This window comes from Danio aesculapii, chromosome 23, assembly GCF_903798145.1.
Source record: "Danio aesculapii chromosome 23, fDanAes4.1, whole genome shotgun sequence".
Taxonomy (NCBI): domain Eukaryota; kingdom Metazoa; phylum Chordata; class Actinopteri; order Cypriniformes; family Danionidae; genus Danio; species Danio aesculapii.
The window spans coordinates 20,632,689-20,648,824 of NC_079457.1; the positions used below are offsets into that span (position 1 = coordinate 20,632,689).

Consider the following 16,136-nt stretch of genomic DNA (forward strand, 5'->3'; position numbering starts at 1 on the left):
TAGTATAAAAGAAACAATCAAATAAGTATAATTTGGATAAAAAGAACGAAATAGCTATAATATAAAAATGACAAAATATTGAATACAATAACATGAATATATAAGATTACTGTAAATGACCATATGTAATTAAAATAAATGTAAATATTAAGTCATAAGTACAAATAAAAAAGATTTTTTTTTAAAAGGTATAAAAATAAAAAAAAAATTTGTAAAAATATTTTATTTCCCTTTTTCAAATAAGAATTTGATTTATTTTATGTTCCTCCCTTGAGGATGGCCTTAATTGGGAGTCTGTGGAATCTAAGAAAATGTCTGATTTATGACAAATCTTAGTGAACACATAGTGAGCACTGTCACTGGCACTATCATCAAACAAAAATAACAACCTTTATTATACTGATGCTATTATTAATATATTACTTACTGATATATTAATTAAAGTTTTACAATTCAGCTTTAATTCACTGCTAATCTTGTTTGTGTAATTGTTGAATTAATTACAATGCTTTGTTTTTTTTTTTTACAATGCTTTTATTAAGGTCATAACAGTATATATAATAATAACAGTATGTGGCCTTTGTAGTTTTTGCACTGTGTTATTTCCCTAACCTGTAGCACGAGGATCGATGCATTCGATAATCCCTCCCAATCGTGGATTAGAGAGGCGGTTTTCGGCTATGTTTTATTCGGGCCTGTATCCCGGCATGGGCCCGGAAGTTGTTTGGGGTTTCAGGTAAAAGATCCCGGAGATGCTGCCTTCGCCAGAGAAAACAAACGGCGCTTCTGCTGTATAAATATTGCAATCACAGTCGATCTTCAGGTAAGAAAGCATACTCCCCGTGCGAAATCAATCGCGGTTATTGACGGAAAGTGACATTAGGTGAGGTAACTGGGCTCGGATTGGGAGGGTTTACACGGCCAGACGCATCTGTCGAGTGCTGGGTGCCATAGCAACGCCAGCGGGCTCTCAGGAAACATAATTCCTCTTTAGTTTGTCACGTCTAAAAATCGACCGTATTTCACGACCGGAGGCTGCCGATCGGATTGCGTTGTCAGCAACGCTAGTCCTTTCGTTTGTGAGTTAGTTTAGCGATGTCTTTGGCTTATTGTGAGCTGTCACGTCTCGTTAGCTGGTTAGCAGCAGCGGCTAGCTAGTGTTGCTCCAGACAGACAGGATTGACATGAATCTGCGTGCTGTCAGTCCTCCTCTGCAGCACGATGGTGCATGAAAAGTTACCAAACATACGGGGGCTTGTGCTCGATAATCTTGTTCTCGTCGTCAGGTATTGTTTACTGGTGTGATTGCACACAGACAGGGGCTGTTTCGATTACTGCGTTAATTTCAAGACTCATTGACAGCACTGTGAATTCATGAGATCTGCCTGTTGCAGCTGTGTGTGTGTTTTCTGCTTCGTACGACACAACGAGGTCTTACGTTTCTGGAGGCCTGTTGTTGGCGATTAAATGATAAGTCGTTTTGTATTTATAAATGTTACAACGTAAAATGGGTACAAAAAAGCATTTTTGATTATTTAACGGTTTGAAAGATTGGGAAAGAAAACATTGGCGTTTGTCGTCACTGCATTATAAACTATCAGCTTAAACTTGCTGTTTATGATATCTGATTGTGTTTCAAGAGCCCCCTCCTGTGATCTTTAGGTCAATTCTGACACACAATGGGAATAAAAATAAACAACAGAGGTCACAAAGAGGTCTAATCCCATAAATATTTAAAAAATTAAAAGCTTAAATTTGAAGAATTTGTGTTAACAAATATTTTAGCTTTTTCTGTGTCATTCAAACACTTTTGACTCTTGACATTGTGTATTATTTTGCTTTTAGTACTTTTTTTTGTTATACCTTTATTCCTTAATTTAGTTTGTGCTGTCTATTATACTCCATGGTGTCTGGATTATTAGTCCGCTTACACACCTATTGCAACAAATCCATTAAACTAAATCTATCATAATATCAAATATTTGGGGGTCAGATTTGATTTATGGCTGATTAAAAAACTATGTAAAGCTGCATAATATACCAAGATGCCAGAGGTAAAAGGCTTTAAAACCAGTTCTTCGAATATGGATCAGATTTGTCCAGGGATTAAGTGAAAATTGTTTGCAAGTGTAACTTTTTAATGAAAATGTTATTGAATTTGATTTCATATTTAAAACAGAAACCTAGTTCCAACATTAAAACAAGAATATGCAGAAATGTAGTATTGTTAGTATCATCAAATATCAGCATGTTTTCCTATTTATTTCAAAAACATTTGCATTTTCTTTAATATTTTGCTATTAGTAAATGTTGTTATGTCTTTATATATTTCTTTATTAAGTTTATATATTATTTGTGCTGTATAATTTTTTTTTATGGATGTAAGTCTGTTTACCATCCAATTCATTCATCCTCACTTTTGCCATACATAAACTGTTACACATTTTGATGTTAGATTAAATAAATATTTAAAGCTATTTAATTTGCTTTTGGCTCACATTTGACCAAAGATGAATGAAATGGTTATTTTTCATAAAAAATTAACAGGTATTTTGTTTTAATATGTTTTGCATTTAAAGCATTTTTCAATACCAAAGTCATAACACGTGGAAATGTCTGAGTAATAGGAAAGCATAACATCCCTTGCATTTGGCTTGCTGTCATCATTGCTTTAGATGTCAGCCTGTGTTCTGATAGGTCACAGGATGAAGGGAGGGCATTTTCTTGCACATTACGCTCTCCATTTAAGAGTAGAATTCTATAGAATGGACACTCAATTCAGCTGTTGAGCTAGAAATGAGATCTTGACCAGTGTGAGCGTATCAATTATTCAGCTACTCAAACTGTGCAACCACACAGGAAAGGGAGAAATAACGAACTGCAAGTGAACCTGCAAGTGTTGTTTTTGTTTGAAATCAAAGGAGGCAAATAGAGATGTTTTTGTGTTTTTGAGTGCACCCAGTGCAGAAAGTACCAGTGAAAAAACCTTGCTTTCATTTTTTTTGCAATGTTGAAATTCTAAGTTGGTTTTATTCTTTGCTAACAAAAGTTTTATATATATATATATATATATATATATATATATATATATATATATATATATATATATATATATATATATATATATATATATATATATATATATATATATATATATATATATATATATATATATATGGTTTCTTTGTACAGGCAGCTGGTGTGATGATGAATGCTGACGATTGCAATGGCCGTTCGTACATGTCAGGTAAGGTGAATATTTATACTTATTTTTATTATATTTAATTATTAATTAATTTATTTTCATTTTAATAGACATGCATTTAACTTTAAATAGTAATAATCAAATATACAAGAACGTGCTGTAAATCTGATTTTATATTCACTTATAAGTCTTAAACATTTATAATAATTGTGCTGGTTTAAGTTCTCTAGGGAAATAATATCACTGAGCAAATACTTTCAAATACATTTTTAACAGAGCCAACCCTGAATCATTTTTATATTTTTTATTCAAATCAAATCTCATGCAGGTTTTTAAAAGTTCTTAGTAGTAACTTAAAAGTTCTTAAGTAGTAACTAAAATGACCCAGGTTTTATGTTCAAACACCAACCAAACAAGTACCCATTTTTTTATTTTTTTGAAACACACTGTTTTAGTTTCTAAAGAAAGCATGATTTTTTTAAACCTAAATTGTTAATTTGCTATTAAATTGTATGGTGGAAAAATAAGTAAAAAGTTAACCTTTTGAGCCTCATGTTGATATTACAGGTAGTGGAGATTCTTCAACAGAGCGGGAGTTTTTTGCAGGGCTGAGAGGACCCACCGTGAGCACACCAAACAGTCAACAGTCCTCACCCAGCCGCTCACTCAGTGGTCAGTAGTTTTCAATGGTGAAAGAACATAAATCATGTGCTTGAGTAGAACTACAGACTCCCCAATAAAATATATAGTTAAAATAGTGACAATTCTTTTTTTAATTTTACTTGAATACTTATTAAAATGGAAAATGTACTGATTGATTGCATGTTTATTTGGCACCAAAATGTTAAGTTTTTAATTACTAAATCTGATGCTGATAGCTACTGATAATTAATAAGAATTGTAGTTTGCAAGCAGGTGAAAATAGCAGTAAATACAAGATAGCTGTAAAACTAAATGTGACAAACATCAACATACAATGTAAAAAAATAAACCACATGAAATCACTTGGGGCAAAATGTGATCAATTTTAAAGAATAATATGCAAAGATACTAGTTTTATATCATTAGAAACTGTTGTGACAGCAATGAAGATGCATGGAAATTAATTTTAAGTATGTTTGCTTTTGAATTAGACCTTGTTCATTCGAAACTGAAACATGTACATATCCACACTCAGGAATTTCATGCAGTGGGCTTGAACATTCAGAAATTTGACATCTCATATTCTTGGCTGAATGGTTAACTAGAGATACACTTTCTGTCCAAATCCAGCTAACTCCATCAAGGTGGAGCTGTATAGTGACGAGGAGGCAAGGTGGTGCTCCACTTTGAATGGATCATTTGAATCTCTAATTGTTTACTGGACATTCACTCTGACTGGATCATTTGAATCAGTGAATCATTGACTGGAGACTCAATCTGACCGGATCATTTAAATCAGTGAATTATTGACTGGATACTCAATCTTACCAGTTAATTTGTATCAGTGATTAATTGACAGAAAGCTCAGTTGGACGAGATAATTTGATTGACAAAATGTTAATTGGAGACTCTGATCGGAAAGTTTGAATCAGAGAATAATTGACTGGAGTCAGGATAATTTGATGATGATGATGATGATGATGATGATGAATATGATGATATAACTTTATTGTCAGACTTGGATCTGAATTTTTTCTTACAGTATGTTACACTCTTTACAAATAGACAAGACATAATTCACTTACATAGACAAAAAATAAATGTACACTGACCTCATTTAGGTCCAAGACAGCCTGATGTTCAAATGAATGTTTTAATTTCACTCTGTTAAATCTTGGGACTTTAAATCAATGTCAAATCAATGGATTGTGGACTGCAGACTCATTCTGTTCGGATAATTTGAGTCAGTGAATCAATAACTGGAGACCTATTCCGACCTGATTATTATTTTTAGTTACTGTTCCTGAGTTGTTGACTCAGGAACAGATGCAAGTGGATCAGTTATAATTACAGATCACAAATCAGTGATTTAACAGGCAATGGAAGTAAATCAGACATCATTATTAGTCCTGGAGGACGATTTAGCAAAACCTTTAAAATGAAACGTTGAGAGGAAAATTTTATTAATTTGACATAATAATGAAAAATACTCTGATATAGTACAGAGTCATAAAAATGTACTCAGATACACTAACAAAGTAAAAATGCTTTTACATCTTTATCTAAATAATGTCTTTCTTTTGCTATTCATTGTACACACTGATTGTTTATCTTTTTGAATTCCTGGTTAGAGTTAAAAACATTTGCCATGTGATTAAATGTGCAACCTTCTGTCCACGTCCAGCTAACTCCATCAAAGTGGAGCTGTATAGTGACGAGGAGGCAGGTGGTGCTCCACTGGTGGAAAGGAGAGTTGGAGAGAAGGATGAAGGATGGAAAGAGGAAAAGGGCGATTTGGCAGAAGATGGTGGAGTGGAGATGGTCGGAGGCACGCGAGGGCAGGCTGGCAGCGGCTGCGGGGAGATGGCCAGCTCTAAACCCGCATCTCCTGGTCCCATTCGGCTGCCCAACGGGAAGCTTAAATGTGATATATGTGGGATGATCTGCATCGGACCCAATGTTCTTATGGTGCACAAACGCAGCCATACAGGTAAGTGTTTCTTGACCGACTCCAAAAAAAAAAAAAAAATCAATCATCTTTTATAAAATGTCAGCTTGAAGATATGTGCTGCTGTTTTTTTGGGCCGGTGGGAAAACTGGTAGTCTTGGTCTCGGTAGGTGAGCGGCCATTCCAATGTAACCAGTGTGGGGCCTCCTTCACTCAGAAGGGCAACTTGCTGCGTCACATCAAGCTCCATTCTGGCGAGAAGCCCTTCAAATGTCCCTTTTGCAACTACGCCTGTCGCCGCCGTGATGCTCTGACAGGACACCTCCGCACCCACTCTGGTGAGCCGCCATTTGTGAGAAATAAAGAGAAGGAAGGAGCGAGAACTTTGTAGCTGGAAAATAAATGGATGGAAATGTGTGTGGGCTGGAAAAAGCCTTTTGATTTGCCACAAAGCATGAATTAGTGCAGTCAAGGTCATCTTAACCCATTTCTCCTTTAATGCAAGTGGTGATTATTTTTGCTGGCTGGAACTTCGCTCAACTTCCTTTTGAACCTGTTGCTTCTCTAAAGCTTGAGCCGGCAGACTAATACGTGTAAATTAGACCTTATCGATCGGTTATGTAATCGCATTTTAGTCAAAGACTAAATGAAGTGCAGCGGTCTAGTATGACATTTAGAGTATCATGAAAACAGGATATCCTGCTTGTGTTTTTGAATGATGAGCATTTACCTGTAGGTCCTTTGAATAAGAATGCAGATATTCAGAGAAATGAATTTATAGAGTGATGGATTTCTCTGAAATGACGCACATCTCTAAAGCTATCCGGACAGATGCGGTTTGTAGTTCTTGCTGTTCTATAAACGTCATAGATGAGCTGTGTGTAATTTCGCTTTTGGGGAAATTGTGTCAAGGGAAATTCTGTGGTTTAATGAATCTTGTACCAGTAACTACCATATTCTTATGGAATTCCATATAATCTATATTATATCATTATTATTATTTTTTAATTATCAAATTATATATCCTAATAATATTATGTGTTGTTTAATGAGATTTTAATTTGGAATGTAACTGAGCACACATTTGTTAATTCTTTTAGGACGCAAATGTATAGAACATTTAGTGTTGTTTTAACCACAGCTGATTTAAAGCTTAATAGTAAAATGTTTAGTTTTAATGTATGTTTTATTTTAACAGATCAGTGTGAATGCGTTAATAGAACACTAGATGTTATAGATAGGCCTGTCACAATAATTAATCCATCAAATTACTGCACAACACATGGACATGATCATTTTGGTGATGTAATATATATCGCCCATACATACAAACCAATTCTAGTAATACTTCATCTGATTGTGCAACATCTCTATCTCTATTGGAGCTGTCAGTGTCAGTATGGTTAAAAAAGCAATATAGTATTTACTATAAATTACTTAAATAAATATACTAGTATATTTTCATCAGGATGTCTGACAACGTAAAATAGATCTGGTAACATATATTGCAGCCTCTGTTACTTTATTATTATTATTGTGACATTTATTATTATTTATTCAGGATATGCGTTTTCATATTCTGATTCCAATGCCTAATTATTAAATTGTTAACATGACCAAAATTAAATATTCTTAAGGATAAAATATTACGTGTTTTTTGGAAGAGTGTACTTGCATTTGGGCTGCACGATATTGGAAAAATCTAGCATTTGGAATTTTTTTTTTATTTTGCAATATATATTGTGATATGAATACAATTTCTCTCTAATATCTCTCCTGGAAAGAACTTATAATGTTAGATCGATTGGGATGATTCTGCAGTGGGAGGGCATCTCCATAAAATCTAATAAACAATCTCTAAACTTTTTGGGGTCCCTCGACAGATTTTCATTGTGGTCTGTGCTATTTGCAGTGCATTTCTGTATTTGCATGTATTGTGAGTATTTTCATGCATAACAATCTATAAACACAATCAAGAAAAAGATACGATTGAAATAAAGTGTTTTATCGTTTTCTAACAGTATTCAAGTACAGTAACTGAGTAAGATAAAAATAATTCAATAAATTTAATCGTTGTTAAAATCATAAATGGTACAATTTCTTATGCCTGAATTCTTTTAAGGTCATTATACAATCACAGGCATCAAAAACACATGCAAATGTTGAAATGTATTATAAACTTAACATTGCATATTCTGTGATGCGACTATTGCGAAGGATCACATTGCGAAATCGATATTGAAACAGTCTATATTGTGCAGCCCTAAATTGCATCATGATATATTGTCATTCTGGAAATATATAGCGAGTGGCATTAAATGGTCTTAAAATGACAATAATATAGTTTATCGCAATATATTTTGGTGCAATAAATTGTACAATAAAATAGATATCTTGATAGGCCTAGTTATCGAGTACACTCCCGTTCAATAATCTCAAGTGGTTTTGGTTATCTCATGGCAATTTGTAATTTATTTGATTTCGTGGCTAATTTGTTAGAACAAATTTGTATGATCCCAGTCATACATTTTAGCTGTAGTTAAACTGTAAACATTAAACTCTGGTTATACTTTATTTAATTACAGAGTTTGTTCACTAAACCATTGATTATTAAGAGAGGATAAAAATAAGCAGTTTTCTGTTTAGTTTTTCCACCAGTGAAAAGTACCAAATTATGGATATTAAACTGATGTCATACTGTACCTAACCATCATTTTTGTGTACAATTACACCTCTAATTATATTTAATTAAAATGATAGTTTTACTGGGAAACCCTCTTTTATTAGCCACAGCATCAATGTTGTATTCATGTTTACACAACACTTGCAGATCCGTGTGAAATGCATTGGTATTCTCCCTCCTCGTTATTTCAGTATCCTCCCCTACAGTAGGAAAGCCCTACAAGTGCAGTTACTGTGGCCGCAGCTACAAGCAGCAGAGCACCCTGGAAGAGCACCGTGAGCGCTGTCACAGCTACCTGCAGAGTCTGGACCACCAGCCGGCTCACAACACCCAGCCTACTCACGGTAATATCATTTTTGCTCACACAAATGTTAGGGAAGCCAGTACTTTGTAACCAAGTTTTGCTTTTAAAAATTCGCCAATGTTATCGTGTTTATGGTGTATGAAGATCACAGCTGGTGATGTAGCTATATGCAGGAATGGTTCACAGCTCTTCTTGATTAAAATACATGCCTTTTGGAGAGGGTTTATTTTATACATGAAGAATCTGAACAGGTGGTTAGGTGTAGAAAAAAAAAGATGCATTATTGTGCTGTAGGCCCTATGTGTTGTGTTGTATAATATACCAGCTGCAGTATCCAATGTAGTTAATATTCCCATTTTTATTCTCTTTTTTAAATACAGACATTATAACCATCCTCTGATAGCACCGAATTGTTAAGACACAAATTTATTTTATTTTATTTATGTATTTATTTGTTTGTTTGTAGAGGAGTACACTACTGTTCTATAAGTTATTAATTCTTTTATTCAGCAAGGACACATTCAGGTTATCAAAAGTTATATTATAATATATTCACTACTATATAATATGATACATAGTATATTATGGCAAGGCAATTTATATAGCACATTTCATACACGGGGGCAATTCAAAGTGCTTTACATAAACAGGAATAAAAGAAACAAGTATAAGAAAATAAAAACAAATTATAAAAGTTATTAAAAACAGATTAAAATGTGTTAAAATGGGTTCTAAAAGATTGAAAAAGAAGATATTTAATTATAATAAATGTAATAAATACATTTATAATAAATGTATTATAATTTGATAACTTTTTTTGCATATTTGTATAATTCATACAAATTAAAGTTGTATTGAATTGAAATGTTTTGTTTTATCTTCTGTTCTTCAAAGAATTAGTTTACCACAATAATAATTAGGGTTGCACGATTTATCCATACCATGGTAGTATCGTTATACTATGGCTCCAAAATACTGGCGGTGCCACTTTAGTTTGTAAACGGTAGTATCGTCATTAACGGCCCATCTACAATACATAATGTTGAATGTGGAAAAGTCATTAAAATGCTTACACGCTTGTGCAACAATAGACCATTTCATTTTAATAGTCTGTGGAACACTTTAAGGTTGCAAAACCGTGTGGAATTCACACCTTTTGTGGTAGCCTATTGCATGTTTTCTGACACGCCAATTAGTTCGAACGCACATCTGAATCAGTTCATTTCTGTTCCTGTCAATATGATTTAATAGCTACAACAAGCACAACAATCTCTTAAAAATAACAACTCACAAAATGAAATTCTGAATTACTTTGACTACTTACCTGATAAGACAAAATAAATCAATAGATGAAAAACCCAAAAGAGCAACAGGAAACATTGAAACAATTTTTGACCACTTCATATAGACTAATTTGCTCTTTTTGTAATGAATTTCATTCGGTATAATTTGTATCTTTATTTTAATGTTTTTTTGTTGTTGTTTGTCAGTTATGTGCAAAATAAACAACTGCATTATTTGGTGCAGTGATGTGCAAATACTTTTTTTCAATAATAAGGGAATTATGAATTCAATTCAAGTAGACCTATTACAACATATAAAATATAGTATTTCTGACAATTGTTTTTATTTCATATGTTTGAGTTATGAATTACAGTATCACAATACTACTTGGTATCACAATACTTCAGCTGGTATAGTATCGTAATGTAAATTAATGGTATCGTGACAACCCTACTAATAATAATAATTGTGAAAGATTCCTTAGAGCCAAACCAGCATTTTACGATGTCTTCTGAAGGGTCATGTGACATTTATGACTGAAGTTATTAACAAATTAATAAATGAATAAATAAATTCCTTTGCCAATGAATAAAGTACATATTTTTTGATTGATAACTTGACACACAATATTCTATTATAATCATGCCTACATATGTGCATCATGTTCAGGTGAAGAGTCCCATAACGTGGAGATGATATCTGAACCCCTGATCCAGTCCTCTTCAGAAAAAATGACCTTCATTGATCGACTGGCAAATAGCATCACTAAGAGGAAGAGATCAACACCCCAGAAGTTCCTGGGTAGGCTCATTTCTTTGAAAAACAACATAGAACAGTATTTCCTGCATAAATCGGTATTAAGCTTGTCGGCTGTGTGCACTAATAAAATAATACCTTGGTTGTGTATATACAGTTGAAGTGAGAATTATTAGCCCCCCTGTTTATTGTTTTTCCCCAATTTCTGTTTAACGGAGAGATTTTTTTTTTCAACACATTTCTAAACATAATAGTTTTAATAACTCATTTCTAATAACTGATTTATTTTATCTTTGCCATGATGAAAATAAATAATATTAGACTAGATATTTTTCAAGATACTTCTATACAGCTTAAAGTGACATTTAAAGGCTTAACTAGGTTAATTAGGTTAACTAGGCAGGTTAGGGTAATTAGGCAAGTAATTGTATAACGATGGTTTGTTCTGTAGACTATCGAAAAAAAATATATATAAAGGGGCTAATAATTTTGAACTTAAATTGGTTTTTAAAAAATTCAAACTTCTTTTCTTCTAGCCAAAATAAAACAAATAAGACTTTCTCCAGAAGATAAAATATTATCAGACATACTCTAAAAAATTCCTTGCTTTGTTAAACAACAATTGGCGAAATATTTAAAAAAAGAAGAAAAAAAAAATCAGGGGGTGGAGGGGGGCTAGTGTAGTGGGCTAATAATTCTGATATCAACTGTATATTGTAGAAAATCTGTCTGGATCATTCAGACATCAAACTTTTTTACAAATTTTATTTACAAAAGAAATATGTTTTAAAAATAGTATTGCTTCTTGCTTGGCTGCATAAAAAAACGAAATTAATTCAGTGTAATGTGATGCTTGACGATCAATGATACTGATGCTCCCTGGCTTTCTAGGTGAAAAGCACATGCGGCTGAATATATCTGAAGCACCTTATGATCTCGACCCCAATCCTGATAAAGAAGGGGATTTGTTGCTCTCGCATCCTGAGGGCGACCCCGCTGCTTTAGCAGAGATGGGAGGGCGTTTCATGCGGGGGCCGAGAGGAGGCAGCAATGACGTGGATCCTTCCCGCTCTCTGCGGATGCCGCCCCACTCCGCCTGCCTCTCAGAATTTACCCCAGTCATCAGCTCCGTCTACCCTCATATAACCCCTCTAGGGCAGCGCTTAAACTGTGCAGGGGGCATCTCCATGAGCTTGGCCGGGAGGGAGGCGGGCGAGGGTCATGAAGATTTGCCCTCCACCCGAAGCCGCGCTGCCTCGCCGAGTAACGGTTACCAAGATTCGACAGACACTGAGAGCATGGCGGAGGAGCAGTGCGTTATTACCTCTGCGCCACCGGGAAATTTGAACCACCGTGGGCGCGAGCGGCACAGTCCTAGTCACGCCAAAGAAACAGACATAGAGGGGGACAGGGAGAAAGGGGTCCCTGGGGGTTTACCGACCAAGGCAAGCCCACGCTCGCCATTGACGAGAGAAGCCATGCAGGTGGTGGACGGGGAAGGGCGGCCGGTGCGTTCCTTCCGCTGCGAGCACTGTCGCATTTTCTTCCTGGACCATGTCATGTTCACCATCCACATGGGCTGCCACGGCTTCCGCCAGCCATTCGAGTGCAACATCTGTGGCCACCGCAGCCAGGACCGCTACGAGTTCTCCTCGCACATTGTTCGTGGGGAGCACCAGGTGGGCTGAGGTGGACGTGGAGACTGGGGGAAGATGTACAGAGAGATGTATGCTGCTTTGAGATGGCGTCATGGCATCTAGTTCGGTCTGCACCAGAGTGGGGCAAATTAGCACTTGCTTTTATAGTTAGCGAACATCCAATTTTTACCTTTTAAGGCTAATCGCTTGGGTACGAACACAAAACGTGCGATAGCATCCAACGTTAGAGGATGTCAGGAGGATTCACCTAGTCCAATCCTCCGATTGCACTCCCACAAAAAGTCATTCATCGCAAGACGCAGCTGTTTTGCTTTAGAAGTGCCTTCCTTCCGTGGGGTTTATTTTTTATCAGTTGCGAAGAGAAATTCAAGATGTGAGATTAGGTGTGTACTCATCTGTTCGGTGGCATTTACATAGAGTCTGCCTCTTCAGGAGAGAAGGACAAAGAATTGCTTCGACGTCCAAAGTCTGGACTGTTTTATCCAGAGCGGTTTTCCAAAGTTTCTGAGCCTGTTAAACAAGAGAAATCTATGCCTAGGAGTATTCACACAAACTTTGTGCTCTTTTAGGATACCTCAGTGGGACTGTTGAAATTAGGCGACTCAGGGAGGACACTGCTGACAGAGAGTGAATGGAGAGCAGCGTAAATCGCAAAACTGAGGCTGGAGTATTGGTATGTTAGCCATATAAGGAGCACAGACACATATTGCCTTAATCGTTGCTTTATATAAACCCTGTACGAGCTAGTCGTTGAATTGCACATGGTTTTTAATGCTGGACGATTCAGTCGGTACAATGCAGTTTGAATTCGGGTAACTTTAAAACAAAGATGATATGGCACTCTTGGATCAAGTAGGATTGGGGTTAGGCTAAGGCTTGGGTAATTTTATTTCTTTCTAAAATGTAAGTTAGTGTTTTATTTGAGAAAAGAAATGAACTTGAAACATTTGCCTTAGTTTTTGAGTCTACAACCTCTGTCCTGAAGAAGAAAAAAGTTGGTTTCCTCGTGCCTCAGATCTTGATTGTCGTTTCAAACCTTATCTCGACCTCACTTACATGACGATAAATATTTTGCCTATCAAATCTATTGAGAATAGAGGGTTTTTTTTAAATAGAGGTTTTTGTAGTATGAAGTCCCCACCCTCCATCCTCTGCCATGCTGCAAACACAGTAGGCCACATTATGTTTTTTTTTAGATGCGGAGGGGGGGAAAGGAGCCTTAAAGTTCTGGTGCAGACCAAACACAGAGCCATGTTGCATTCCGTGACTCTGAGTGAAGGGGAAGGGTTGTTACCTCAAAAGGAGGATTGCACTTTTTCTAATTCTGCTTAAATGTGAGTGTTTTGCTGGGGCTGGTGTGGGTTTTGGACAGGCGTGGCGACACGGGGCGGGAGGGGGATTTTATTCAAAGGCTTTAGGGAAGCAGACACAGTAAAGACTGGTAACTGAGCTTTGAAACATACTCTTTTGTTTTCTGAAATTGCTCTATTGCACTGATTTCTGATAAAAAAAAATGCTATTTAGAGAAAACAAGAAACAATTTGATACAAGAACACGTTGGTTATAAAGACCAGATGAACAGTGTGGTGTTTTTAAAAACAATTCTATAAAGGCTATTTTCCTAATAACAAAAGGGGTCGCAGTCATTTAAGGTTTCAGAACTGAACATTTTCTCCTTGTGTTGTAAAATTTGGTGCTTGGATGTTTGTGTGACTTCTGCCCTTGATATTGGACTTGTATCCTGTACGCTTGTCCTGTGTGGTCATGTCCATATGAGTTCATGCATACGGTACTCTCGATCCCCACCGAGTATGAACTGCTGCTTGATTTTGAAGGAAAGGACTGAAATGTTGTCGTAGAGTTATGTACCGTCCTGCCAAAAGATATATATATAAATATATGGTGGCCTGTTTTATCAGCGGATCTCACTTGCACAAACTGAGATGAAACTAAAGCACCAATGAGTGAAATATTGAAGATGATTTGTTTTGTTTGATTGCTTGTACATTTCTCACCTTTATGTGACGTGGGCTGTGGTTAAGGGTACGTGGATGTTGTAGCATGTGTGTATCACTGGACCTTGAAGGTGGTCAGCTGTTTCCAAAACTTGCTTATGTGTAACCCACTGACCCTACATCTTTCGGTTACTTTCACGATGTTTGTAGGCCTCTTAATGCGAATGCTTGGATTCACTCCAGTGCAAGCCTACGGAGTATGGCTCAGTATGAATGGATAAGTGAGACCAAATCCAGTATTTACAAAGGTTAGTCAATGACTTTGCACCCTTTCTTTCTTTTATTTTTTCTGCAAACAAATTTATTTACTTGAAATTATGGCAAAAACCATATATGACACTTAATGCACTTAACGGTCAAAGAGAAATTATGTAATGAATTCTATCGAGCGTGTGAATGGGAGAGGTTGCATGTGTACTTGTTTGTTTTCTGGGGTTCTGCAACTCTTCTGCTTGTGAAATACTAGCTGCAATTTTTCCCTATTTCCTCTAAACCAAACCCAGCTCTTTTTCTGCATCATTTCATATTTCTTATCCCCAAGGTGTGATGAACTAAATATTTTTAAACGAACTGTGAAGCAACCATAACGAGCAGCAACTGAGAAAGAGAGACTTAGCGTTTTTGGGGAGGCAGGGATCAAACTCTGTCGTTCTTGGGCTTTATCCCTGGATTCAATGTTTTTAAATATTTTGTGAGAGAAAAAAAAATGTATATGACAAAGAAAAACTCTTTACCTCAAATTTGTTAAAATATAAAAAAACTGCCTCATGTTCTATAAAAAGGTGTGTTGGTTTCAAGAGGTATTGTTTATTTGATCTTGTTTTTAAGGAGTGTAACCCAACTTTAAGTTGAAGTAATTTTTCATGTCCAATAAAGTAATATTTGTTGTAACTTCTGTCGCTTACAACTCTAAACACTTTTTCCCTAATTTATGTCCAGTCTTGATCAGATTTTAGTTGTTTTCAGTAGGCAAATTATTTAAATCAGGGATGCTCAACCCTGTTGCTGGAGATTTACCTTCCTGCAGATTTCAGTTGCAACCCATAACAAACACACCTGCATGTAATTATCAAGTGCTGTTCAGGTCCTAATTAATTGGTTCAGGTGTGTTTGATCAGGGTTGGCGTTAAACTAACAGGAAAGTAGATCCTCTGGAACAGGTTTGAGCATCCCTGATTTGAAGTATATCCTGTATTATAATTTATAGTTTTTCAGTTGAACTTGTTTCAGTGTTACTACATTTTATTTACAAGTCCTATAAGGTTTAGCAATTATGCTGTTTTTATGCTGTCTGTTAGGGCTCAGTTTCAGGTTTATTTTTTACTTCCTGTCCAAACTTATTTCCATGTAATATTTGTATTTGATTTCACTTTTATTTAAATTACCTTTCCATAGTTTCTTTACACGAACAGTTTCAGTATATTTGTATACTTGTAATAAATAACCATCTAATTTGCATTAATACTGACAATATTCCTTAAAAAAGGTAAGGTAACACAAACTACTCTTACGATTAACAAATGAGTATTTACAACATCTATCTTTAATTTAATTTTCCTTCAGCTTAGTCTCTTTAGTAATCAGGGGTCGCCACAGAGGAATGAACCGCCAACTCATCCAGCATATGTTTTACACAGCGGA

The 16,136-nt window shown here is 35.6% G+C and overlaps 1 protein-coding gene across 4 annotated transcripts; it reads left to right on the forward strand.

Moving 5' to 3' along the window:
- Positions 1-728: 728 nt before the first annotated feature.
- Positions 729-15,358, forward strand: ikzf4 (IKAROS family zinc finger 4). 4 transcript variants are annotated; one of them, XM_056449350.1, is made up of 8 exons: positions 729-823; positions 3,193-3,247; positions 3,773-3,877; positions 5,532-5,837; positions 5,951-6,133; positions 8,670-8,822; positions 10,736-10,867; positions 11,714-15,358. In XM_056449350.1, exons 2-8 carry the CDS (start codon positions 3,205-3,207, stop codon positions 12,508-12,510), a joined length of 1,719 nt encoding a protein of 572 aa, XP_056305325.1. In that variant the 5' UTR covers positions 729-823; positions 3,193-3,204; the 3' UTR covers positions 12,511-15,358. The 4 variants fall into 4 exon arrangements, with proteins under 4 accessions (XP_056305325.1, XP_056305327.1, XP_056305326.1 ...); XM_056449352.1 differs by having other exon boundaries at positions 8,685-8,822; XM_056449351.1 differs by having other exon boundaries at positions 5,966-6,133.
- The last annotated feature ends 778 nt before the right edge of the window (positions 15,359-16,136 follow it).